The sequence below is a fragment of the Meleagris gallopavo genome, chromosome 6, assembly GCF_905368555.1.
Source record: "Meleagris gallopavo chromosome 6, MGAL_WU_HG_1.1, whole genome shotgun sequence".
NCBI classification, from domain to species: domain Eukaryota; kingdom Metazoa; phylum Chordata; class Aves; order Galliformes; family Phasianidae; genus Meleagris; species Meleagris gallopavo.
Genome location: NC_139409.1, coordinates 16812079 through 16838250, shown reverse-complemented (window position 1 = coordinate 16838250; position 26172 = coordinate 16812079). Strand labels below are relative to the sequence as shown.

Sequence of the window (26172 nt, the reverse complement as noted above, 5' to 3'; positions counted from 1 at the left end):
AGTTCCAGGAAGGATTTGTGATAATTATCTAAGAAAAAAAATAAAATGTTTTTGTTATTAAGTGTCAAAAATGCTGCATTAAAATTTGTTAGAATATATTTATCCCAGGTTTTTTGTACTTGTTTCTATTCCAAAGGTTACTGTACCTGAACCAGTTTCTTATTTTAAAACATTTAACAGTGGAAATTCTGTAATGTATTTTTTGGTTTGAAGGGAATTAGGTCGATTCACTAGTCTTCTCACCACCGCTCAAAATACCTTTCAGCATGAAGACAGAAAAGTAAGGAGCGCACATTGTATTCAATCGCAGTAAGAACATTTCTGCTAGCTGGGGACGGACTGAGCATGCTCTTGGTCCCTCCTGTGTCTGTTAGCATCTCATTAGTTGCTTTGCTGTCCTGTTTTCTGAACGTTGGGTGTTTTGGAGTGTCTTCCAGCTATGATATCTGTGTTGTCCCAGAAAACCTCTATTTCATTCATGGAGTGTGAATGAAATAATTAGCCTGGATACCCTGGCTGGCTTATGAGTTGAACTGGTTTCTCACTCTGTATCATTTCAGCTTGCCTTTGTATCAATACCTACATTTGAGTTTTCATGGCCCTATCAGTTGGCAATACTGATTACTTGCTTTGGCCACAAGCTGCAAACGGTGTGAGGGGGGTGGCACTGCTACTCCTGTGTGCCCAGGAGAGCACACTAGTGATGAATGACCCCTGTGGCACGCTGCATCTGGCGCTGAGCGTGCCATCTCTACCATGTGGTCTGCCTCTGTCCTGTCTTCTTCCATGAGCCATTGCTGCTTGACTTGCTTTCTGAGAAGTGTTGTTCTCAGCCGTCTTCCAGAATCACTGTCAGTGATTCCTTTTGTGTGCTTCCGTAGTCACATAAGTGCTAGCATAAAGGGACACATTTTCAAAAGGTCCTGTCTGATATCCCATGCTCATGTGTTTCTGCATTGTGATGTGCCATTGGTGTACTGGCATGTGAAAGTAGGTACCTGTGTGAGCAGAAGGCTGTTATGGAGCCTACAAGGAAGTCACCAGATACCTGACCAGTGTATGCATTCATGTAAATGGTGTGCAAAGATGAAGACATGAGTGTTAGCCTTCTTATCCAGAAAATGTTGTTGTTGCTTAGTGGCATTTGGTAAGTCACAGAAAACACTGGCCATACTTCTTACAGTTCTTCTTCCTCTCTTTTCTTCTGGTTTTTAGGAATTTCTCAGGAAGTGGGTGTGAAAACAAACCTGCTTTGCTATCATCGTGCTGCACAGCCTGTGTTCAGTGTGCTGTGCCTGATCTGTCACACTTCTGTCCTTTGCAGAGCAGTCAGTTGTGATGTCAGGTGCAAAGGATTTGGGCTGGGAAGTTGTCAGCTCAAGCAGATTAAATGCTTCACAGATAAAATACTGCTTTGGCAAAATTAAAAATAGTAACAAGTAGTCTAAATGTTTAATCCTGAAATCTTACACACAAGCAAAATTATTGGCCCAATAGAGGTAAAAAATAATAATAATAATAAAATGTAATGCTGAAAAAAATATTTTTCACTAATTTCAAGAGGCATTATTGATTGTTTTAGGTGCCTTTTTTTTTTTTGTGCAGTCACTAGAAGTTTATTATCTGGGTTGCTGTTTTGTGTTTTTGTTTTTTTTTTTAACTATGCAGATGTCTCTTTTGTTGTCTGTTCAATGCAAAAGCTGTCCAACCCAAGATGTGGTAAGCTGCTGTACCAAGGTATATGCAAACTGACAGCCATGAGCCTTTGCACAACTCTGTAGTGTCTTTCAATTCCTATGGTAATCATTCACCTAGAAAAACAAGTCTGAAAGCAAATATATCTGGCTTTAACAAACGGTTCTCTTGTCTTTCAGAGAGAGGATACAAGCCATGGAGAAACAGATTGCCAGTTTAACTGGTCTTGTTCAGTCTGCGCTTTTAAAAGGGCCAAATACAAGTAATAGCAAAGATGCTTCTAGGTAAAAAAAGAATTCATTAAATCTGTTTCTCTCTAATGATTTCAGTAATCAATCAACAAACGTAGTATTTGAATGTAATAGTAAGAAAACGCTGAATCTTTTAAAGTATCTTTGCCATCCCCATGAGAATGCTAGGCAGAGAGGAAGAATATGCCAAAGAATAAATAGAGATTACTGCATTACTCTTCTTTGTGTTAAAAAAAGAATTAATGTAGGTACATCTCTGTGCTTTCTACTGTTTATATACCATTCCTTGCTTAACTTGTCTTAAAACTCATTGAAAAGAAAAAAACAACAGTTCACAAGCTACTGGTGATTTAGATGAAAAATGTATATGCAAAACAAGGCCATTTAATTTACTGATGAAAAGCCTCACCAGTTTTATTATTAGTAAGTTAAATTTATAATTTTTCTTTTTATTGCTCAGTGAGAAGATGATGTTGAAAATTGTGTCCAACAAAAGCGGCACTGATGCTACAGGTAAGATAATTCATTTTTACTTTACAAATTATTCTAGTACATGAATAGCCCTAGCTTTACTAGCATCCCAGCTTATAGAAATGTCAACTTTACTTACATTCTGTTAGCTGCATTGACAGATGCAAAATTTAAGTTTAGGCTATGGAAGTCAATCACATCTTTGTTCAGACATGAATTTCCGACAGTTTGAGGTGGAATGAAAGTCACACCTGCAGTGAGTGGTTTAAAAAAGATACAAGGTTTCTGCATATGGCGGTTTTTCTGGTGATTAATTTCATCTATAATATACATCTGTCACTAACCCCAGATGTATCTAACTCAGTGTAGAAGGCTAAGCTTTTAATTCCTATTTTTGACACCTGAACTTTTCTCTAGGGTTATCTTACCAGTAGGATTCTATGCGTGTGATGTCACTGAGGAATTCAGCAGTGAGCTAGATCGTACTTTCCCTAATGGAGCCACATTGATCTGTTGCTAATTATTAGCGTGCTCCTAAATTGTTCTGAGCAAGGTCGATTATGGTGAAGCCTGCAAGATCTGGTCTTAATTTAGCTTCCCACTCGAGAGTTGCTAAGTGTTTAATCGGTAGAATTAATGCTGTTGTGAAAGAAGATCTCCATGTGACTGGAGCTCTTTGTGTTTGGGCTGCTGCTCTTGATGTCTGCAGTGTGGTGGGTATGTTTATATGACTCCTCTTCATCCTTTATCATGCACTGAATGCAAATAAAGGCAGTTGCCTACTTCCTGATAAGCTGTTCCCACAGGGTGGTCTGTGCTCCAGCAGGTAGTAAACCACGCACATTTACTAGCAAATCTGTTACGCACTTAACTAGCCTTTCTGCTGAAGCTGTTAATTGAAGTTCAGGATTCCTGTTTATCTGGAATTGCAGTATGTCTTTCTACCCAACAGAAGTCAAATCAGACCTGGAAACTATCAAGCAAATGTAAGAGAGTGCAAGGTAATGTTCTGGAGCTGGAGCTTTGCTCCCAAACCATTATCTGGTCTGGTTCCAACTCTTCCCTTCTGGCTGGCCCCTGACTGAAGAGAGCAATACTTGAGGTTGTGAAGAAATAAGATGTAATTTATCAGTTTGAGGCAATGTATTGAAAATTCCTTCATTTTTTAAAACAGCTGCAAAATGCTCTTAGGCTTTTCTCTACTTCCTTGTCATTAAACACTGCAAATTTATAGTATTTCCTACTTGCATAGGCCACATATCATGCAAATAACCTATACAACAATCAGAATATGTAGATACACTGCGCTGGGGTGGATGTCCCGAATTAAGTGAGCACTGCTTTTATTAGGAGTTTAGCCCAGGTGGCCTCCAGAAGTTCTCTTTCGACCTTTCTCCTTTTCATGTGTGCATATGTGAATGAATTACTCAGAAAGAAATGGGAAATTAAATGATATTCGTTGGAAGGACTACGCCACAGAAAGCAAGGGTGGAGATTCTTTGGCCTGTAGATAACACCCAGTCCAACAGAATAGCATGGTTCATCTGACCAGCAGCCAGTTTATGCTGTCATTCCCAAAGAGTCTTCACTCCTTTGTTGTGTAACTGGAAGCGTGTGCCTAAAATGACAAAATTACATATAATAAATAGATGTCCTAGCATGGGAAGCAGGAGTGACCAGTTTAATTTATTGTCAAAACATGAGATCAGCATCTGCCAGATGCTGACAGAAACACTGACTCTATCATACGGCCATGCCCATACCCATCATCTAAGTAAGGATGCTACCATTTCACAACCAGGCAGTTGAATCTAGATTATTGTCCCTTCCAACCCAAGACATTATATAATTCTGTGATTTCAGTTGTGTAATAGATACCATTCTGATCACTCGGGAAGATAGAGAAAGGGCAGTAGGTCTGGACACGTAGCCATGCAAGGATCCAGCACCACAGAGTATCATTGTAACTCCAGCATCTGTGTCCTAAACCTTGTCCTTCCATTATGACACAGCCCCAGAAAAAATCAGAAAATTAAATTTTAGTGTGGAAAGGGAAACAAGGTGTGTTGCTGACCAAAGTATGCTACTGCTTGGGCACTGTCAGCCCTATCAGCTAATACTAAGGACTGCTATCCTAAATAATTGAATATTCTGCATTTGTACCTGCTTTCAAAATTACATGTAACAAGAGACAGTAAGTCAGACTTAGGCAACCTGTCAAAATATCCAGAATGTTTCTCCTTTAAGTAAATATGCTTGGGTTTAAAAGGACCTGAAGCATAATTTCGCAGGCTCCTTTTTTGTTCTGCAATTCACTCCAATCTTTATTAGCCATTAGACAGTTGACTTTAACAATTCCAGTTGACAGCTGCATACTGAGATACCAGTTTTAGCAATTTCAAAGGTTATTTGCCAGAAAAAAGTGGTATAAAATGGTGATTGAGCAGTCCTTTCTAGAGCAGTGGTAAGAAGAAATGTGAATTGCTTCCCATCCTGAACAATAAAACATCTGTGCAGGATAAAATTGGTTCATCGATGTTGAACCAACATTGTATTTTGTAGTGTGTGTTCCAGTGATGGGAGACATGCATGCAAAAATAGAGAACTAGCTCAATTTGGGAAGGGAAACAAACCAAAATTTCTAAATCTTAGATACTTTTATGTATCTAGATTGTGAATGCTACATTTGGTATTTCATATAAATTAAATTGTTGTATTTAACGTGTTTTTGCTTTGCCAGTCTTTAGTCACATTCTTTACCCTCAGATATTAGAGCCTAAACAAATTTTCCCTATTTTCCACTAGAGTAAATGAGCCTGTAATAAAGACTGTCTGCTTTTCTTATGCTTTATTGCTTTAGGCTCAATTTTTTCACAAAAGGTGAGTTCAAAGAGCAGTAGACTTCCACATTCTTGCTGTGTTTCTCCTATTCATGCTTGGATAAATCTCATGACTGAATCCTTACAGCTTTTCTCAGTTCTTCAAAGGTGAACGACATCAAGGCATTCTTCATTTAGGAACAGCTCAATAGCATGTGACTCAAAAAACCAAGCCTTACTAAAAAGATTTTGGTAAGATTACCAACAAATATTCTAGGAAATTATCACCTACTCTCTTTTGTGCCATATTTTGTTCACTAAGTAGTAAGAAAGATAGATTAAGATTAAATGCTGTTTACATTTAAATCAGTTATATCCTGGATTGCAAAATAAAAATGAACAAGGCCAGTTGTTCTTTGCCATTTGCTACCCTGTTGGAAGAACAGGAAGGAGATTTCAGCACTTCCTGAAAAGGGTCCAGGAACCTTTCTTTCTCAGCTAGCACTGTCAGTACAAATCAAGAGAGGGAGATGGAACAGAGAGAGGTATTACTCATGTAGTGCCCATATTTGATTCCTCATTCTTTATGATCTGTGTTTGTCAGAGAATTTCTTCTCTTTTGTGCATATCTATTTGCATTTTTCATATGCACAACCCTTCTCATAACGATCTGTGAATTTAAAAAATTGTCCATATCTGGTTGCTTTTCTCGCATTCGAAGGTAGATCATGCCAGTTCTTGAATGCAGTCAGCATATGCAGGTATATCGTGATCCTGAATTCATTCTGAATCAGCAAGATAAAGTGGTTCCCAGATATCTGTAGAACAGTTTGTTCTTTTGAGAATGCCTGACCATAACATCTTTCTAATAATGGAGTTGCAACCTCAACGTTGCATTTGTCTGTTTGTTTAGTGGATTCTAACTGGATGATAAGGGGACTGAGTAACTGTCACATGTCTCCCCAAATGATCACAGAATCACAGAATGGTGGGGGTTGGAAGGGACCTCAAGGATCATGAATCTCCAACCCCCCTGCCATATGCAGGGCCACCAACTTCCACATTTAATACTAGACCAGGCTGCCCAGGACCCCATCCAATCTGGCCTTGAACACCTCCAGGGACAGGGCATCCACAACCTCTCTGGGCAGCTTGTTCCAGCACCTCACCACTCTCTTTGTAAAGAATTTCCCCCTGACATCCAACCTAAATCTCCCCTCCCTCAACTTAAAACCATTTCCCCTTGTCCTGCAGTTATCAACCCTTTCAAAGAGTTGACTCCCCTCCTGTTTGTAGACTCCCTTTAGATATTGAAAGGCTGCAATGAGGTCACCCCACAGTCTTCTTTCTCCAGGCTGAACAAGCCAACCTCCCTCAGCCTGTCTTCATAGGGGAGACGCTCCAGTCCCCTGATCATCTTTGTAGCCCTCGTCTGGATCCTCTCCAACAGCTCCCTGTCTTTCTTGTACTGGAGGCTCCACATTTGGATGCAGTACTCCAAATGGGGCCTCACAAGAGCAGATTAGAGGGGGACAGTCAACTCCTTGTCCCTGCTGGCCACCCCTCTTCTGATGGAGCCCAGGATACCATTTGTCTTCTGAGCCACAAGGGCACACTGCTGGCTCATGTTAAGTTTTTCATCCATCAAGACCCCCAGGTCCTTCTCCACAGGGCTGCTCTCAAGGACCGCTCCTTGCAGTCTGTATGGATGCCTGGGATTCCTCCAGCCCAAGTGCGAAACTCTGCACTTTGCCATGTTGAACCTCATCAGGTTCACCTGGGCCCACCTTTCCAGCCTGTGGAGGTCCCTCTGAATGACATCCCTTCCTTCCAGCGTGTTAACCACACCACTCAGCTTGGTGTCATCAGCAAACTTGCTGAGGGTGCACTCGATTCCGTCATTGATAAAGATGTTAAAGAGCACCTGTCCCTTTAACAACAAATGATGTTCTAACATGTTGTGACTCTTTAATAAGGAGATGAATAATTTGGGAAGAAACACTTCTTGATGTCATCTGATGGCCCTTTTTCTAACCTGCTCTTAGCATTTTCAAAAGAAAAAGAAATTCTGGAAAATGGAAGAAGAGCAGCGTCAGCGTGATGGCAAAGGTCAGATGTTGGGGATTGGCAGCTCTGTTTCTTGCCTTCCTTAACCTGGGCAGGTAGCCCACTTTTCTCTTTCCTGCCCCACAATTGCTTAGTGCTTTCAGAATGGAGATAACTCGCAGCTTAGCTCATTAGCCTTTGTAAAATAAGTTAACATTTATATTTTGTACAGAGTATTAGGGAATTTGAGAGGATTTTTTTGCTTCCAGCCTCCCTTACCTAGCTTCAACATGGATTTATTTAAAGAGCTAAGCAAGCCAATGCTGTTCCTTTCCCTTCAGCCCATCTGGCTGTACATCTAATCACAAAGCTACAGCCTGGGCCTACTTCCAAAAGAGAGCTAGACAAAGCAGCCCCTCATTCAGCTGTCCTTTTATTCCTTTTTGATGAAAATATGAATCTCGGAGAAAACAACTGCTGATCCTTACTGTGCTCCTGTGCCCTCTGGTTGTATGGATGTTTTTGCGTTTCAGCTCTTCAGGAATCCCTTGTCATGCTTTGTGGCCTCTGAGCACAGCCTGCAGCAGGGCCGTGGTGGTAGCTGAGGTGCATCACGGCAAGAAGAGGTGGCTGGGGTAGCAAAGAGGAGAGATGGTTTGTAGGGAGTGGAATACATTTATTGTTTACAGAAGCAGATCACAGTCCATCTATACTAAAAGGAAACCAAGCACCCCATGCTGTGAAAATATGTGAGTTGACTGGGTTCCAACATGTGGGGAGAGACTAGAGGGGACTGATTCATGCCTTGGCTCCATAACCACAGGGTTGGGGGCTGAGGTTTTGGAGCTTTTTCTTGAGGCAAAGAATAGCAGAAAGGTAGATGCGTTTTCAAAAATAGTTCAGATTTGTGGCTAGGGATCAGAACTCATGGAGGCTTATCCATGTTTTTCAGACACTCTGGTGATTTCTCTCTGTAGGGTTTATGAACTAAAAAGCCTTTTCTTTAAAAAGTCCAAAAACAGTACATGTAGGAGGACGATACATGCTTAAGTGTAGGAAAAAATGCAGTGTACGTGTAGACAGATAAATATTGGCATATATTAGATTGAAGCATTGAGTGGGTACAGAGTGGCAGTGAACAAGCACTGCTTATTTCTTAAGGGTTGCTTTCTGTTAAGCAGCTCTTTGAAAGTCAAGAGAGCACTGAATCATAAGGAAGTATGGCAAAATGTAGAGCAACTTGCTCAGCACTGAGATGAAGAGTGCCATGGTTGAAGCACCGAGCAGGTCTGGCTGGAGCACATTTAGGTGGAGGATAGCATTACAAGGGCCAGCAGCTATGGCATGGCACCCCGTATACAGCACAGGTGCAGTCTGTCCTTTTTCTGACAAGATTTGCAAATGTAATTAAAGCAAGAAACTTGATTCTTCTAAAGTTCAGAAACCTGGCTTAAATTCCCTCCTTCAAAAATGCCTCCCCTCAGATGAATTTTGAGGTATCCACATGTTGGCAAAGTAATAACAATATGTTGTTACGCTGAGCAGTACCCACCCAGGCACAGTTGGAGATTTTGTTTGTTGACTACTAGAGATGAATGGAGGTGAGGCAGACCACTCTTGGTTCCATGCTCTTTCCAGACAGAAAAATGTGTCATGCCCTTCTTTGCACTGAAAAGTTGCCTCTGACAGGCAAAGAAAAGCTCACAAAACTCAATTTCACTGAACCTGGTAGAATGTGTGTTTGTGGGAATAAATTATGACCAAGGTCCCTGTGCATACTTGTTATTTATTTTCAGTTTTCTTGGATGTTTGATTTTAATCATAGAGAAAAAAGAAGGTGCAAGGGGGGGTGATGACATGGCACAGAAGTTTGGGGAGCTACAGCCATACTGTCGTGTGAGCTTAGAGACGAGGTGACACTGTTGATCAGTGGCTGTGCAGTGCTGCATAGTGTTGGGCATAGAAGAATGGAGTGAGTCCTATTATTAGTCTGTTATTTTGCGTATTGGCAGTGCGGAGGAGAAGGGACACATTAGAAAGACAGTTTGAAGAATATGGAGCGTTTAAGTGTGTATTGCCAAAAGACAGTTGTAACATGACTTCTCGCTGATGAGCTGGCATTTAGCCTGTAAATAAAGTTTCTTCCCAGGTATTTGAGACTTAAAAGAACAAGCTTGGTATTGATGCTGTGTAGAGAAACAGCATTACTTAATGAGGAAAGTCTTGTGATGACTTGGCTTGCTTGTTTTATGCTGTATTCCCTTGTAAACGCAGTGCTGAATAAATGACTGTCTAAAGGGGAGTAGTTGGCTGCTACATGACTGGAGAGCAGTTCTCTACCACACTATTATTTTATTCCTTTTCTCTTGGTTTTATACCTTTGCTGTTGAAGACAGTTGCTAGAAATAATGCAATCATACTTTAAGCAGCAGAGCCCAAATCTCTATAGAAACCTTTTCCCTATGCTTGGCAGTTTGAATCTCTTTCCATTGATAATTAATCACAGTCCAGGAGTCCTGTGAATTTGCATCAAATTGCTCCCAAAAGGCTCCAGAGAAGACAGTCCCAAAGCTACTTGCAGCACCAATTGAATTTGCTGCTGTTCAATATAATCTGCATTTATAGCTAATTTTCCTATCTCAACTATTTGTGGTAGGAAGTAGTTTTGTCGTAATGCAGTACTCTGATATGGCTGAGGTTCCAGCACAGATACATTCAGGTATTTTAATAGTCTCTCCTCAGAATTTTACTGAATGGTAAGATGCCAGTCCTCGCATTCACAGCTGTGATTTTCTTCTCTTGTCCCTCTGTGTGAAATGCATGTGGATTCAGTATAGAGAGAAAGAACCATGTTTGCACCTTCTCAACTTCTTGCTGCTGCTTACTTGCAGGTGCTGCTAACTTATCTGGGGGGAAGAACACATTGGCAACAGTGGAGTCAGCTGTCATTCATCATCCTGCTGGAACCCCATCAATGCAAGTCAGCCTGCATGGTATGAAACGCAATGTGTCAGATCTACGACTGCAGCTGCATCATATGAAGCAGCTACAGGTATGATTAGGGAAAGTGGGTATTCAGTACACACCTTTCTTTTTCTTTCTTACTCTCTCTTCCTTAGTACACGTGTGATTTGAAGTAGAATTATATAGAAAAGCAGAGTCCCAAGTAGCCCAGACACAAAAGCATTACAGCACCAGTATATGCCACTTGAATAGTCCTAGAGATATGAGAAGTAGCTGAGGGTAACTGCTGCTGCTCAGATATAGTGAAATAACTTGATTTCTAGCTTTGTTGAATGACACTAGACATTAAAGTGGCAATTATGTTATAATAATATTAAGTCTGTGATTACAATTTGGACTCTGCTATGCTATGTGCTGTATAAACATGTTGGAAGAGCCACGTTCCTGATCCATACTGTTTATAGTTGAGACAGCTTTTAAGTTTCTGAATAAACAACTTTGATGTAAGGAAACAGATGTAGCTGAGGATCAGTAGGTATGCATTAAGCCAGAGTTTGAGTCCTGTATTTACAGAATGCAGAAGAATAACCAACTCAAGCAGCTTGGGGAAAGGATGATTTCAGAAGTTACTGCAGAGGTTTGTTGTGCCATACTTAAACTCACATTTTTGCCACTACCTTCCTAACACACATCAAGACTTGAGAACCTACAAGAAAAAAATGAATAACAATGAAGAGTTAACCAAAACTATCTGTTGATTTACATAGTCGTGCTACCAGCGTAAATATCTGCTGCTCATCTCAGGTACTGTGAAAACAAGTGTATGCATCTGTACCTTCACTTAATTAGAAACTGAAAAGCACTGTGTGTTGTCTCAGAAGATTAAGAAGAGCTAAAGCAATGTCTTACAAGACAAAGTGTACAATGAGGAAAGCTTAAATACTCTGCCAGTCCTCCTTGTCTGGATAAATGACATCACGTGTTTGCTATTGTAGGGCTGCATTTACTGCTGTCTCTACTAGGGAGGTTTTGAATATAGGAACAGTTCTGTGTCCAGGTCCTTTGATTTGCTGATTAATTTTAGAGCAGAATAATAATAATATGATTCAGAATGATTCATCAAATATGATTCCAATTTTTTAACTAAAAGAAATTGAATTATGAACCAGCCATGGGGCAAGGGAGCATAAAGGTGAAGTAAACATCAGAGTAAAGAAAATGTAACTAAGACACAAGGTCCTGTGGCAAGTTCCTGTGTTCAGTTTGCTGGTGAAGAAGAGATGTTAGAAGGTGTTTGGGGCAAGCAGTTGAGTCAAGTAGGTGACCTCTGCCTGTCACATAGCTCCCATGATTTTGCTTTTTCAGTCGTAAAACTGACTTCCTTGGGATCTCTACCCTGGCACATTATATATGAGTGGACATGGTTGCTTGTTTGTGCTTCAGGCCACTGCAACTCCTCTGTCCTTCCATAACTCACTGCCAAATGACCACCAGCTGCACTTGCTATTTGGCCTTGCAAAATAGGATGTAGACTGCAAGTGTTGCACTGGTTGCAGTGAAAGTACTATTCTCATAGGGCCTACCTGCCAAGGAGGTGGCATTTCCCCAGCTGCAGCTTGTCTCCATGGCCCTGCCCTGGGCAGTATCCTTGCTTATGTACCTTGCTTTTGTTAGGATACATTGGAATAAAGAAACCTGTACCATCTGAGCAAATGATCACTGCCAATGAAGTCTAGAGAAGGGGAAAAAGAGGACATATCCAAAGTAGGCTCATTAAATCTGGCTGACTTCCCTTATTTCAAAAATGATAGCAAATATGAGTGCCATATGCCAAGAGTATGTGGGCAAATTTGTGATAGTTGTGATAGTTGGATGCAAGGACGTGTAGCTTAAGGGAAGCTTGCGCATCTTACATAGAAATTACATTCATGAGAGTGAGATTGTTTTCATGATGTTCCTGAAATGGTGGAAGTATTCTGTAGAAGAGTTCCCAGCTTGTGGGGCAGCAAGTGGAATAGTTAGTTCTAAACTAAAGAGTATTAAAATATCACACTTGGATGGAAAGAAAATTGTGCTCAATTTCTTTGTAAAAGGGAAAAAGTATTTTTTTGTTTTTCCAAATATTATCTTTGGCAGTACTTCATATTTGTTTGGTTTGACTGTTTCTTTTGGATTGTCAGTCAGTTTGTTCCTGTTTGTGTGAAATTTTCATCCAGTGACAGTCTAAAAGAAACACTTCCAAGGAACTGGAGAAGATGATTGCACAGGCACAAAACTTGGCAGGATAGCTAAGAAGCAAGAACAGGACATAAAACTATATTTAATACTGTCTCTGGTTCAGTTTTGAATTGATGGTATCATTGTAAATTTTTGTTCATGTGCTTTATATAGAATCAGAGGGACACGTGATGGAAAGGACCCATCCATTCACATATGCTTTGTCTGTTATGGCAAAATCCTCTTTAAAACATTTTCAGCAGGAATTGATCCAGATGAATGGATTCACACAGCAGTTAAGTGTGTATGTTAGCAGATAAAACCAAAAGGTTTGACTGCTTCATCCTATAGTTGGATTTTAACCAGAGATTCTTGAAGCAATGAAATTTGCATACAGCAGTTAAAAGACATTAGATACCTTCTTGCTAGTCCACTAGTATCTTCTTTAAGCACTCTGATTTTCAGAGATACTCAAGGAAGCCTAGTTTCATGATGATGTGGTGTTTTCCTCATTGCCTGTGTTCTGTATGTATTTGTTGGAAAGACTGCAGCATGTAATGAGTGCAGTGGGATAGTTCATTCTCCTAGGTGATGACAGCCTTTAGTGGCAGGTTTGAAGCAAGCCTTTAGAGTATGTGTTCATGGTATATTATCATTAGCTTGTCTGTACTTTAAAATTTATGTCTGCTCCTACCTTTCTTTAATTGAAGACATTTTAAGGGAAGCAGTTAGATCTGATTAAGGTTCAGCATTAGAAATGTGCATGCGTTCTTGCTTTTCCCTCAGTAAATATATCACTTGCAGGGAAATGAGTGCTGCCAAAAGGATAGAAAATGTAGTAATAATACTGTCATAAATGGTACATGATACTCAAATAGTCTCACAAGTGTAACTTTGAATTAGACATTCAATTATGTTTTGAACTGCATTATAGAATTGGTGAGAATAGATTTAATCTGTGCATGGTAACAAACTTCAGGAAATAGATAATAAGATTCTGCAGAGATCCTGAGCTGCAGGGTCCCTGTTTGTGGATGTGCACTGTGTGTCTGGGAGGTGGGTGGCCCAGAAGCCTCTCCCATCAGGGCATTGCATGCTCCTACTGGAGAAGGCATGCCTGCTGTGTAATGAGGAGCAAGGCTATGAATTGATAGCTTGTTTTCCAGTTACCTGTCTCACGAATAAGAATTCATTTAAAGTGAACAAGGCTGGTTATCAGGTTATTTTCAATCCTGGAGTACTTGTGAGGAAACTAAGAGTCAAGTTCAGTTCCAAACTGTGCAGGGAAATATGCTTAAGTGGCCAGAGACTGCCTCCTCTTCCTCACCGACAGCTCTTTCCCTCTACTTCTGCTCCCTCTGCCTTACGTTGTCCTTTGGCTCATCACTCTACCCTGCTTAAACCCCTGGTTACTGGTTTCCCTTGATTCCTTCTTTTCTCTACCTGCACCCATCTGTACCTCCCTCTCCTCGTCTTCTGTCACTATTCTCCAAGCATAAAGAAACCTAGGTTTGTCAGAAGTAGGTAGGTGTTGGTTGAATTTTCATAGGAACAGCTGAAACATCTCTTTGACCCAAAGACAAGTCATTTCCCAAACTTCAAGAACTCCCTTGAACACTAAGTTTAGGAAGTCCTGAACATATTTGCTTTTTGAAATATTGATGACTTATCTTTTTATTCCCTAATCTTGTTATCAGTAATGGATGAATAAAATGAATGAAACTTTCTAATACTACTCAAGAACTACATAAATTGAAGTGACAAATGCCTTAGCTGTTGATGTCACTATAAGAAATATACAACCTCATAATAAACGTATTAAATAACCATGTTTACTATTGCACACACCCACTCAAGCACACAAACTCCATTTTGGTATGCTGGGAATCACACAGCTGAGGAATATGGAGGTCTGAAATTCTGGACACCTGAGGCTCAAGTTTGACTCTGGAACTTCTCCTTGACCTCAGATAAGTTGTTTCATGTTTCCGTGTCAGATTTCCACACTTTTTAATGAGCTGTGAATAAACAGTGTGGATGAAGTGTTACATGCTCACTCTCTCATTTATTAATTTATTTGTGTTTCATTCTTGAAAATATGACACAGTGAAAGTAATGTTTGTCTCAGGTAGCTGTCCTGATCTCACTGTAAGAGATTTTAATATATCAAATCTGAACACTAATCCTGAGGTAGGGTAAAAGTGTACGTGGTCTGTCTTCAAAAGAATCCTGTCTAGTACAAAGCAGCTGACAATGTTTATAAATCTGTGCTGTTTCAAATGTTTTCCCGCCTCATTTTTTCCCCTTACTGCTTACACTTATCTTAGGCTGAGTTTTGAGCTTACAACTCCTGCTTGTCACAGCCCAGTCTCCTCTGAACACTCTCAGTGAAGTGTTACCCTCCATCTCATCCTAGTTGTGTCACTGGAGAAGCAGTCAGGCATAATGATTAAAAGCTTGGAGAAGAGAACTGAGTTTGCTCCTCTAATTCATGAACTGATTGGAAAGAACAATCTGACAGAGGCTTTTGTTCCTCTACTTCCCAGGAATTCTCTTAACTTCAAGAGAAGTCTTGCTGCCTTATACTGCTTTGTATGTAACCCATTTTTGTGATTCTTCCTATTAAGCAATATTTTTTCTTTTTATGTTTGCCTGTTAAGCTGGAATATCTAGAAGGCAGTTGAAGGATTGATTGCTAGCTTTAAAAATGGAATTTGGTATCCCAAAGTGTTTTTTAAAATCTTACAGTATGACATTGTTGCTAGGCTGACAGAGTTGTTTTGTTTGCCTGTATCCTGAAGTTGTGAGTAGATGGAACCCTACTTACTGCTTTGTGCAAACTTGTGATTTACATAGAAGACTTAAGGACTTATAAAGACTTAAGGACATAAAAGACTTAATTTGTGTGAGTATTGAGTGTAGCTGCACTAGGGCTATCCACACAGTATAGTCTAGTTTGTTTTCTTAGTTTTGTTTTATTCTGCAAACTTAATATCAGTTTAAAAAATGTTTTAGATACTTAACATGAGGCTAAGAATGTACAAATAGTAGATCTCCTGAGAAAGAAGTGTGAATGGCCAGCTTTCAGAAAATTGGCCTATTTTAAAGGGTTATTTTGGTGACTGAGGGAGGTTTTTTTAATTTCACAGATGAGTATGTCTGTCACCAAATTATACTGGATGACACAATCCTTTTTCTGCCACTTGAGAGAGTGAAATATTCTGTTCTGAGAATGACAATGCATTCCAGTTTCGACATTGATGTGTGTGGCTATCCAGTAGGCATACATATGTGGTACAATGTGTAAGCATAAGAGAGATGCACAAAGTGGAAGTCAGGCTTCCAGCATTCTGGTGAGGCATGATTAATACTTGGTTCATGCTGGACTGAGCCTTATAAAGGGGACACAATCCCTACAGAAGTTACACTCTGAAGGTGATTTATTGAACCCAACATCTTTTGTTTATCAGCTGACAACTGGAAGTTAGATAAACACTTTAGAAGCTAAGTGAATGTGGGTTTTTCTCACCTCTAACATTTCCTCTTGAAATAATGTCTATAGGTAAAGATAAAGAGGGAAAGAAGAAGGTAAAAAGTCACTCTAGCTGTAGGGCTGAGTTTATCCCAACCTATTTCTGAGTTCTGCAATGTATTCTGTTGCCAGGGATGTCAGTCAAGCAGGAGAAATTGAAGTTGATTTCTTTTGTGCAACAGCTGCAGAACCAGGAGATGCTGAGGGCAATGGTGAAGAAAGCAGAGCTGGAAATCAGTGGCAAAATGTTTGAAACAGTGAAGAGGCTTGAAGATCCTGTGCAGCGACAGCGCAACCTGGTGGAACAAGAAAGGCAGAAATACCTCAGCGAGGAAGAAAAGATTGTAAAGAAATTATGGTGGGTTGAGAAAACTCTTAGAATTTGTTGCATTTCGCTGTTGTCTTTTGTTTTTGTTTTTTTTTGGTTTTTTTTTGTCCAGAAATATTCTCTTTCACCACTGTCTTCAATGAAACTGGGTCCGTGCATGCTCTTTTAGCTATGTTTCCTTGTACTCATATTGTCTGTAGAACCAGATCTGTTTTGTACAAATCATTGCTCACTGACTAGGAGTCCTGCTTAGCGCAGCTCACTGGGCAAGTCCTACCAGCATGAAGAGTTTCAACCACTTCAGAATTCACCTATAAGGAAACAGATGTCTGTAAGGAACAAGATCACCTCCATCTTCAGATAGACACCCCTTACCCTAGCTTTCCTCTTCTGCTTTACATATAGCCTTTTAGGGAAGCAGAGAAGAATTTCGTTAAGAACAAATGGATGCAAAAGAAGGTAATGATTAGTTTTCATAGCATGGCTGATGCAGGAAAGAGCCACCTAGTTCTAACCCCTGTTTGAGCAGAGCAAGGTGCCTAGGGCCACATTCAGGCAGCTTTGGAAGCCCTCTAAGGAAGATGTTCCACCACCTTTCTGGTAAACCTGTGCCAGTGTTCAGTCACCCTCACAATAGAGAAGGGCTTCATTTTGTGCCCATCACCTCTTGTACTGGTACCAGCACCTTAGAAAGGAACTTAACTGTCTTCTTTGTACTTTGTTTTTAGTTATTTATACACACTGATAAAATCCCCTTGACCTTCTCTTCGTTGGCTAAGAAGTCCCAGTTCTCTAAGCCTTTTCTCATAAGAAAGACAGCTCAGTCCCTCTGGATAGCAGCATGACCCTGTGGCTTACCAGACACTCCTCACTGCTTTGTGCCATCTGCAAACTTTCTGAGGCTACATTCAGCCCCATTATCCAGATCATAAACAAATAGATTAAATAGAACTGGATGCCATATTGACGTCTGGGGGTATATGCTAGTTACTAGCATCCAACTAGAATTGCTCCACTGATAACCACCCTCTTTCTGAGCTTTAAGTATGAAAGTCAGATTTCAATAGTAAATACTTCAGTTATTGCATTTGGAAGGTGGGGAAAGATCCTAAATAGGGTACTCAAGTTTAATTTCAGTTAGCAGTGCCATTGTCTCTCTGAGACTCGCTATTAGAGTAAGACTTACTCATTGGGATTTCCATACAGTAAACTGAGACTCACTATTAGAGTAAGACTTACTCATTGGGATTTCCATACAGTAAACTGCAGTTAAAATTTGTTGTTGTTGTTGTTTGTTTGTTTGTTTGTTTTCCTATGTAAAGATTTTTTATAAGACTTTTTTTTCCCAAAACTTTGGCCTACCAAGACTGCAAGACTGGTAGTATCCATTGCTTGTTTCAGTCCATGTTCAGAGTAGGGAGGCAAGATGAGGTTAAAATCGATGAACAGTTTAACTAGTTCTAACACTCCCATTTGTAGAATACTATTTAAATAATTATTTCTCATACTGCATGTAGTTCACACCAGATGAGTGGCTCCGTAATGCCGAGAAGCTTAATAGTCTGCTTTCATTGGAAATGATAACTGAAAAGCCACAGGAGTAGTTATTGACAGCTGAAGAAAGTAAATCTTTCTTTTGATCAGTGTTCTGTCAGTGGAGTATAATCTGTAACAAAAATTGTGCATCTGTAAAGACAAAGTAGAATGTTTCTGACGGAGCACACATTTTCTGTGAAGAGAAGTTGTGTGCGGCAGTAGTCATGTTGGTATATATAAGCTGCTCAGCACGTTTATAGTCTTAATATAGTGTTTCAGTCCCAAGAAACTCACCTGCTGTTCATCACTTTGTTCGTATGTATCTCATTGTGTAGTTTCTAGATTGTTTGCTGCCTGTGGAAAAAAGCCACAAACATTTGTGTGATAGTTGTTTATAGTATTGCCTCATAAAATGGATTCTTCGTGAGGTCAAGTGCAATGTCGTTAGTAGTTACAGCTGCTCATTTAGGATACTGCTTTGATTGCAGTATGGTTGTTTTATCAGTGTTTACAAAGTCTCCACTGCTTCTGTGCTACTTTAGCTCAGTTATCAAAGGTCAGCTTCCTTGTGAAGCAAGCGCATATTGTGCTATGCCAATTTACTTTGCAGTAAGAAACATTGAATGGGAAAGTATCATTCATTTGCTAATGTTACAGGAATGTGTCTTAACTCATTCATAAGATTTAAGTGTTAGCTCAATCTTTTTGGAGATGTGTTGGAAACAAGTATTAAATCATACATTTATTTTTCTTTACGCACAGTGAAATTTCTTCATCATGTATTTTCAGGCTTGCAGAATCAGTGTTCAGAAAGAAAAGCACATCCGATAACAATGCTTGAAGTTCAACAGTCGTTGCCCTCTTGACCTTTTCTGCATCATAGATCTAAATCAGTTGACTGAGTTCATGCAAGACAGAGCTTAAGGACTTAGGCAATACGTGCAAAAGTGTGTTTGATGTTCTGTAGCATGAACTGCAGCTACATCTAAAGAAATAAAAGGAATGTTCTTTTTGTCTCTTAAATCTCAGCTTAAAAAGCTTTTTTTTCCACAAGCCTGCGGATTATCATTGGAAAATTAAAATTAAAAAATACTGCTGGCTTCATGTTGTAAACAGCAGAGATGTCAATATACACCTCAGTACAAGTTTTCTGTTGAGCAGCTCTACATGAAACATACAGAATTGTGTCCATGTGTGTCAGTTGTAGCAGGATTACAGTTCAGAGATATATAATGAAAACCAGGGAAACCAAAGAATACTGATAAACATACAGTTTGTACCCACTTGTAACAGGGAAATATAAACTCAGAACTAACTGAACAAGTTTTTACTATTCAGTCTTTTCAGACAACATTAGAGATGTCATATATTATTCTTTCTGGGTTGCAGATGCTAGCCTTAAAATTGACCAGACCAAGGGCAAATTGTGACAGTGTGACATACTGCCTAATAAAGTATTTCTGTGGTAAGGAACATGTTACAGTTATTAGTGTTTATTACGTTGTAGGTTATTATAAGCACTTTAATAGACAGGTTTTTACAAGCAGAGTATTTAAATTATATCCATCTCTGATGTGCCTGATAGATTCTGTATCAACTTATAATTTATATTATTTTTAAGAAGAGTATCAGACTTCCTTGTAAAAATAGCCATACTCAGAGAGCCAGTAGTAGCAAATGCTTAAATAATATAAGAACAACACTGAGCAATGTGCTCAGAGTGCATCTCCTTCATTTCAGTGACTTTGTAGCTGAGAGATTTTTCAAGTGAGAGATGGCACCTTCGTATCCAAATCTCTGTGGGCATTGTTTACCTTTCATGAAAGTATGCATTTTTATAAATTTATGTGCATTTTGTTGTGTGTATTTTTTAAGTTGGAGGAATTCTGTAATGAACCTCTTTCAGTTTTTAAAATCTCTTATGTGTCAGTCAATCCTCAAACTCTTAAATTATGCAAGGCAGAACTAACTCTGCTCTAGTCTAGTTAGAGATTCCCCACTCCTTTTGTCTGATCATGACTTTTCCAACCTGAAAAGTCCTGGTCTGGTTAGTTACTCCTCATGTAGAAGCTATTCTGTACATTTCATCATCCTCTTTTCTTTTCTGTAGCCTTTCTAAATCTACTGTACATTTGTGAGATGGGGTTGGGGAAAGAGGAAAGCCCTGCAGAAGTTGTATGAATGTGGCTGCAGGAGGACTTCGTGCAGTGACATGGGGATTGTCTCCCTGTTCTGGTGTTCCATTACAAACCCAGTGTCACACTTATGAGGGCTGATTATCAGTTCAGTGTTCATAATTGTGTATAAAAATTTAGGTTTTGGGAGGTTGTTGTGGTTTCTGATTTTTTTTTCTGTGTTTGTTTGTTTTTGTTGATTTTTCTTCTTCATGTGAGTATTACCTTACATTTATTAGGTGTAAACTGAATGTTTGGATTTTTTTTCCCTTGTCAGTTAAATTCAGATGATCCATCTGCAGCACTTTGCAGTCAGCTTTCATTTTCATTCCTCTGCATAATTTAATATCTGTTGGAGGTTTTTTGACTATACTATTCATCCTCTGTTTTAAATCATTTATAATATGTTGAAAAGCACCAGCCCTAGCACAGATCCCTATGGAACCCACCAAGAAAGCTCCATTCATTGAGTAAGCTGTTCATTGATCCCTTCCCTTTATCTCCAGTACTATATCCATGAGAGAATTTCCCTTCTTGTCACACAGCAACTTTTCTTTCTTAAAAGCTTTTACTTAGGTATCTTGCTGAAACTCTTTTGAGCTGTATCTTGTCCCCATGCTTTTGCTGTTTTCTTCAAATGACCATCTGGATTTGTGAAAGCTCTTTATGTAAGTCACGTTAACACAATATGTTTATCCCTGGGTCCACTAATTCTTTATTGTTTGCTCTTTTTTTATAGCATCTATCAATTACACTAGCCTGAAGATGTCAGTCTCACCAGAGATTACCCCACTCGCTTTTTAAATTTTTGTTTTTATCATCTATGACACTTTCCACTACTCTGGTGCCAAAGAAATTCTAATCAAGAAGTAAGCTGCCTAGCATTCAGAGTTCAACTGTTTCATCCTTGAGTTGCTTTTGAACTCCAGGGCAAATACCATCTGGTCTGGGTGATTTGTTGCTCCTCATTTTGCAGTATCCGTGGGACAGGTTACAAAACAAACAGACAATTTGAGACAGATCCTCTGATGCTTTTTTGCCTAAAGAAAGATCTCAGCATAACAGTTTGTCTCTGCTCTTCTCTGTAAAACATAGATGCATTTATCATGTATTAGCCTTCTGAAACTGTATTAAGGTGATGTCTTGTTAATTGGGTTTGCACAATCAAATCTGTAAAACCAAGTTGTTTTCCCATCTACAGAAGAGAAATGCTGGAGATTGTTCCATCTGTTTAAATCTCTGCCTCCCGAGGGATGAAGTTTCTCTTCCCTCAACGTTAACAAGATGAAGCAGTATAATATGGCATCTTCTGAGCTATATCGGGATCAGTTGTCATGTTTGATAGGTTCACTGTATGGAATTAAAGTGTTTTTTTAATCTATTTCTACTCAAAGAACAAGACAGAAAGGCACTGCCTACTGGTTAGCTGGATGTCTTTCCTTTATCCCTGTATTTCTGACAGTCACAAGCCTACTGAAACATCCTAGCATTATTCTGTGTTTGCTCATTTCTTTCCACCTGTGAAAAAAGTAAAGTTTTTGTCTGTGTCTTTTTTGATTCCTTGGGGATGCAGATGTCAGAGAAAGGTGTTTTTCCAGTGCTAAAGTACAAAGACAGGATGGATTCACCCTATGTTTCCCAAAGTAGTGCTGGTATCAAGACATGAAGGTTGAAGAAAGTGCAGGACTGTAGAGCATAATTTTGGAGGGCAGCAACCTCCACTGTAAACTACACTGTGGAGAGTGAGTTATTTCTTTTTCCAGCTCTTTCTGGGTTTTGATCTGCAGTCTTCCTTATTGCAAAGCAGAGACAGGGACAGCAGACTCCTACGTTATTGCATCTTCTGCTGCTGGAAAAGTATTGCGAGTAATGTTCCCTTGCTGCCATCGTGTGGTCCCTTCAGTTGTTTGCTGCAAGCATGCTTGTGCTAGTGGAAATCGGGGCTCTCCCAGTCTTTTTCAAGGCAGAGTGTTTGGGAGAGGTCATCTTAAAATGGGAAGAACATCATTTATCTCCACCCACATTCAGAAGCAACATGTGATTATTAATTCAAAAATGTTTCATAGTTTCTAAAGTATTTGGATTGAAATTAATTCTTTTCTGTGTGCATTTTAAGTTCAGATTCTGTTACTATTTCTATTTCTCTGTGCATGAAAAATGCTATTGTATTGTCATTTATTGTTCTTTGTGGCCATGTTTCCACTTTAACGACCTTAACTCAGAGTGGTGCTGCAGTGGCTTTACTCCTGCTTATCCCTTTACTGGACATTTATTCCTCTCTCACTCCCCCTTTTGTCCTCCCCTTGACATGGGTATTTGAAGTGGCCTGGCTGAAAATAGTAATTTTCTGCTGGATTTGCACGGCAGTGCTGGCACAAGGGAAATAACAAGGAAATGCAAAACCCATGGAAGGCAGTCTTCTGCTACTTCATGGCAGACGATCAGCCCATACCTTGCAAAGGTTTGACCTGAGTGAATGCAAGAAATGAAGTCCAGAATTAGGGTAAAATGGTACCGGATTGTCAACTCAGAGTTTGCTTTGCATTGTTCTCCAGCATGCGATTAAACTGCTTCTCAGAATATTCCTTTTAGTGAATTGAGTATCTCAATAGAGGCAGATTTCTTTTAGAGACAGTTTTCAAGAAATGGTTCTTTTGAAGTGTTTGCTTCTGGTTTTGTCTAGTTGTGTATAATGCACTTCAGTTATTTTTGAGATCATTTTTATGTGGAAACTCCAGCTAAAGCAATCTGGTCTTAATCTCAGGAGGAAAACAAGTGTCTCTGCTCCACACCCCCCAGAAAATAAAGCTTATGTGTCTGAATGCTTGAATGACTGTGAAAATTCGTGTGAAGCAAGGAAGCACTGGAAAAGGCATTGTGAAAGACGTAGAGGAAGCACCAGATGGAGCCTGAGGAAGCATGGGACTTCCCTGATTGGAGAAAAAAAAAAAATCTGAGTGATTAATTAGTTTGAATTAACTAATGCTGACCAAGAGCTGTAGACAATGCACACTTGCTATTTCATCCTGGCTATTTGTGGAAACAGGACGCTGTATCCTGTCTAGCAGGAACAGGCTGCAAAACAGGCCTCTGTCAAGGGACCATGAATGCCAGTTTTTTGGTTGTCACTTTGCTGTTGTGCCTTCCTTTGCATGTCATCAGCTGTGAGAAAATATAAAGTGCAAATCAGTACTGGATGTCACGATATAGCATGTATGTGCCCTTCTTTGCATTCACAGAGGGCTGGCTGTTGGATATGTTTCATTACTCCATTGGCCCTATGTAGCGCAGATGCTCTGCATATGTGCAGCATTAGAAAAGTCAATGATTTTAGCAGGTGGTTGGAACTTGATGATCCTTGGGGTCCCTTCCAACCCAAGCCATTCTGTGATTCCATGATTCTATGATTTTGGCAAGTTACAAGTGCCTGTGCTTTGGGCATGAGTGTGCAGGAGCCTCCTGTCTCGTCATGGTGCCTTGCTGTTTTTTTTCATCCTGTGGTATCATATTTAAAGATGCCACAGTTGAGATTTCTGATTTAGTTTAGTCCATTCATTTACATATACTTGATTATAATGTCCTACTTGCATTTCATGTCCACTTTTTTGTTTTGCCAGTGAGCTAGAGGGATTTGTTGAAGACCTGAAGAGGGACTCCACTGTTTCCAGCAAGACAATTACACTGAAAGATGTTGAAGATGGAGCTTTTCTTCTGCGTCAAGTGGGTGAAGCTGTTGCCACCCTTAAAGGTATGTATTTATGCTTTTTTGTTTTGATTTTTTTCTTTTGACCACAGTAGATGAGAACAGTTTTGCCTTTAATCTGAGAGCATAATCTTTCACTTGCAACGTATTTAGAGTTATGATTAAGGGGCTTGTTGCATGGCCCCTGGAGAGAGGCTGACACTCCACTGTTCAACTATCACCCTGTTGTCTGCCTTTCCTCAAGGCTTTTATGATTTCCTCTTGAGCTTCACAGTTGTTGTCTTTGCAGGAGAGTTCCCGACGCTGCAGAATAAAATGCGTGCGATCCTCCGCATTGAGGTAGAAGCCGTGAGGTTCCTAAAGGAAGAACCACACAAGTTAGACAGCTTACTGAAACGTGTGCGCAGCATGACAGATATCCTTACCATGCTTAGAAGGTGATATATCTTTTCTTCAAGCTAGAGAATTTCCTCAAGCATTTTTGGGTTTGTGTTCTTCATTTCTCCCCAAGCAGTATGGAGAAATGCAACTTGTTTGTAGCATTGTAGAGTTTATTCCTAGAGCTTTCTCAAGGGAAATCAAATTATCCTTTCCTGTGCTCTGTGCAGCAGTTCTGTTCTGACCAACGGTCTCAGTTGTTCAGAGCTTATAATTGAGACTAGTTTTCTCTGAACTGAACACTACCAGATACAGGATGTAACAGGATGAGAAAGCTTACAGAGTGACACCAGTCCTGTATATGAGCTAGTTAGCTGTAGGCATTCACAGCAATGTAAGTTAGTATAAATGTTCTCTGACAGTGAAGTATGCATCTCCAAAAACTGTCTGTAAGAAATAGCTTAAAAGATTCAGATTGGATAAAGACATCCCAGAGCATTCTGCATTCTGAAAGAAATGCAGTATTTTCTAGTATGATTGTGTATCCATGTAAATTCTTTTTTTTTTTTTTTTTTTAACAAGGAGAATACTTTAGAGAAAGTGGAAATACTAGATAAAATGTACGTCCACTGAAGACTGGAGTTTAGTTGTACTTGTCAGAGTATTTGAGCAGCAAATGACTACTGATTTATAAGCAGTAGGCATTGGATTTAATACCTACTCAAAACTCAGTGAATAAGGCCAAACTGTCAAGGGTAGGGGTCTCAGTTTTACTTCAATTACAAGCAAATGTAAGTCATAAGTATATCGTTGCCACTGTTGTTCTAAGGAATGTAGGATTTACATTATTCCCATATATCTTGGAGCATATGTAAAATAGATTTGCCAATACTGGCAGAGGGATAAAATGTTTTATGTAACAGATCTTCTAAGAGCTATCAGTTACTTTTCCTTGTAGATAAACATTCATATCCTTTCATATTAGCGTCCCTTACTTAAAAGTGACTACAGTTATTTATTGCCTCATCTTGTTCAGGAAATAAACAGTAAGCTATACATGTCAAAGTTTTACCAAAAATTTTTGGTGTTTTGTTGTGTTGTTTATTTTCTCCAAATGAATTGCATATCAGCTCTCCTAAACTCTGTTTCTATATTGGAAAAAAGGGATGTCATTTGATGGATAGTCAAGCTTTGAGGTTCAGCCATTTCACCGATAATTGTTAGGAATGGTTGACTTGACTTCCGTACCTACTCTATCCCAAACTGTTGACAGACAAAAACCTTCCTGAGGTATTGTTTGAAGGCGTTGTTTTGGACATTCGCTAACTACTGCTTCACATTCTGTGTAGCTACCATGTTCCATGCTGATAGTGCAAGAATTATTGTTTATATAGGCTCTGTGTAAAAAAAAAAAAAAGTCACAGATGTTTTATGTTTTCTCCTGTAAAAGCTTATTGTTAAATACTGCTCATGGTTCAGTATATGCTAACCATGCTCCATGCTGTTGTGTTGCTTTTGGCTGATCAGACATGTCACAGAAGGACTGTTGAGGGGTGTGGATTCCTCCCAGGCTGTACAATACTCAGCTATGGAAAAGGCCACTGCAACTGAAGCTCTGAAAAATCAGGAGGAGCCCAAGCAAACCCAAGGACATGCACAGCAAAACCTCACTGCAGTCACGTCAGAGTCCCAGGTATCATCAGTCAAGTCAGAAGTCGTCCCCTTCTCCACAATGACGGTCCATCACGTGCAGAGCTCTCCCGTTGTCATCCATCAGTCTCAGCACTCATCAGCCCTGGTCAACCATGCCCAGGGTTCACCTGCTGCACCCAGCCACAGTGAAGGGCTGCCAATGAGCAGCCATCCTTCCACCACCCCACCAGCACCCCCTCAGGAATCAGCAATAGGATCCCAGCCTACTCAAGGCGTGCCGGCACTGCAGGTCACTGTCAATGGCAGCACCATGCAAAGTCTTTTCATTGAAGAAATTCACAGTGCAAGTACCAGAAACAGAGCTGTATCAATCGAGGTATGGTGTACTCTACTAAGCCAGTTGTT

The 26172-nt window shown here is 39.8% G+C and overlaps 1 protein-coding gene across 22 annotated transcripts in view; it reads left to right on the top strand.

Annotated features, from left to right (window-relative positions):
- Positions 1–26172, top strand: part of KIAA1217 (KIAA1217 ortholog) — a 354008-nt gene that overhangs the window by 303912 nt on the left and 23924 nt on the right. For 19 of the 22 annotated variants that reach the window (XR_014884212.1, XR_793853.4, XM_031553863.2 and 16 more), the window contains 7 exons: positions 1875–1979; positions 2407–2459; positions 10174–10334; positions 16178–16353; positions 23651–23781; positions 24026–24173; positions 25642–26143. Coding sequence is in view for 20 of the 22 variants with exons in the window: in XM_031553863.2 (XP_031409723.2) it covers positions 1875–1979; positions 2407–2459; positions 10174–10334; positions 16178–16353; positions 23651–23781; positions 24026–24173; positions 25642–26143 (1276 nt within the window). In the remaining 2 variants the exon portion in view is untranslated. The remainder of the gene's footprint in view (positions 1–1874; positions 1980–2406; positions 2460–10173; positions 10335–16177; positions 16354–23650; positions 23782–24025; positions 24174–25641; positions 26144–26172) is intronic. The other 3 variants (XM_010712427.4, XM_085227255.1, XM_085227256.1) reach the window with 2 other exon arrangements.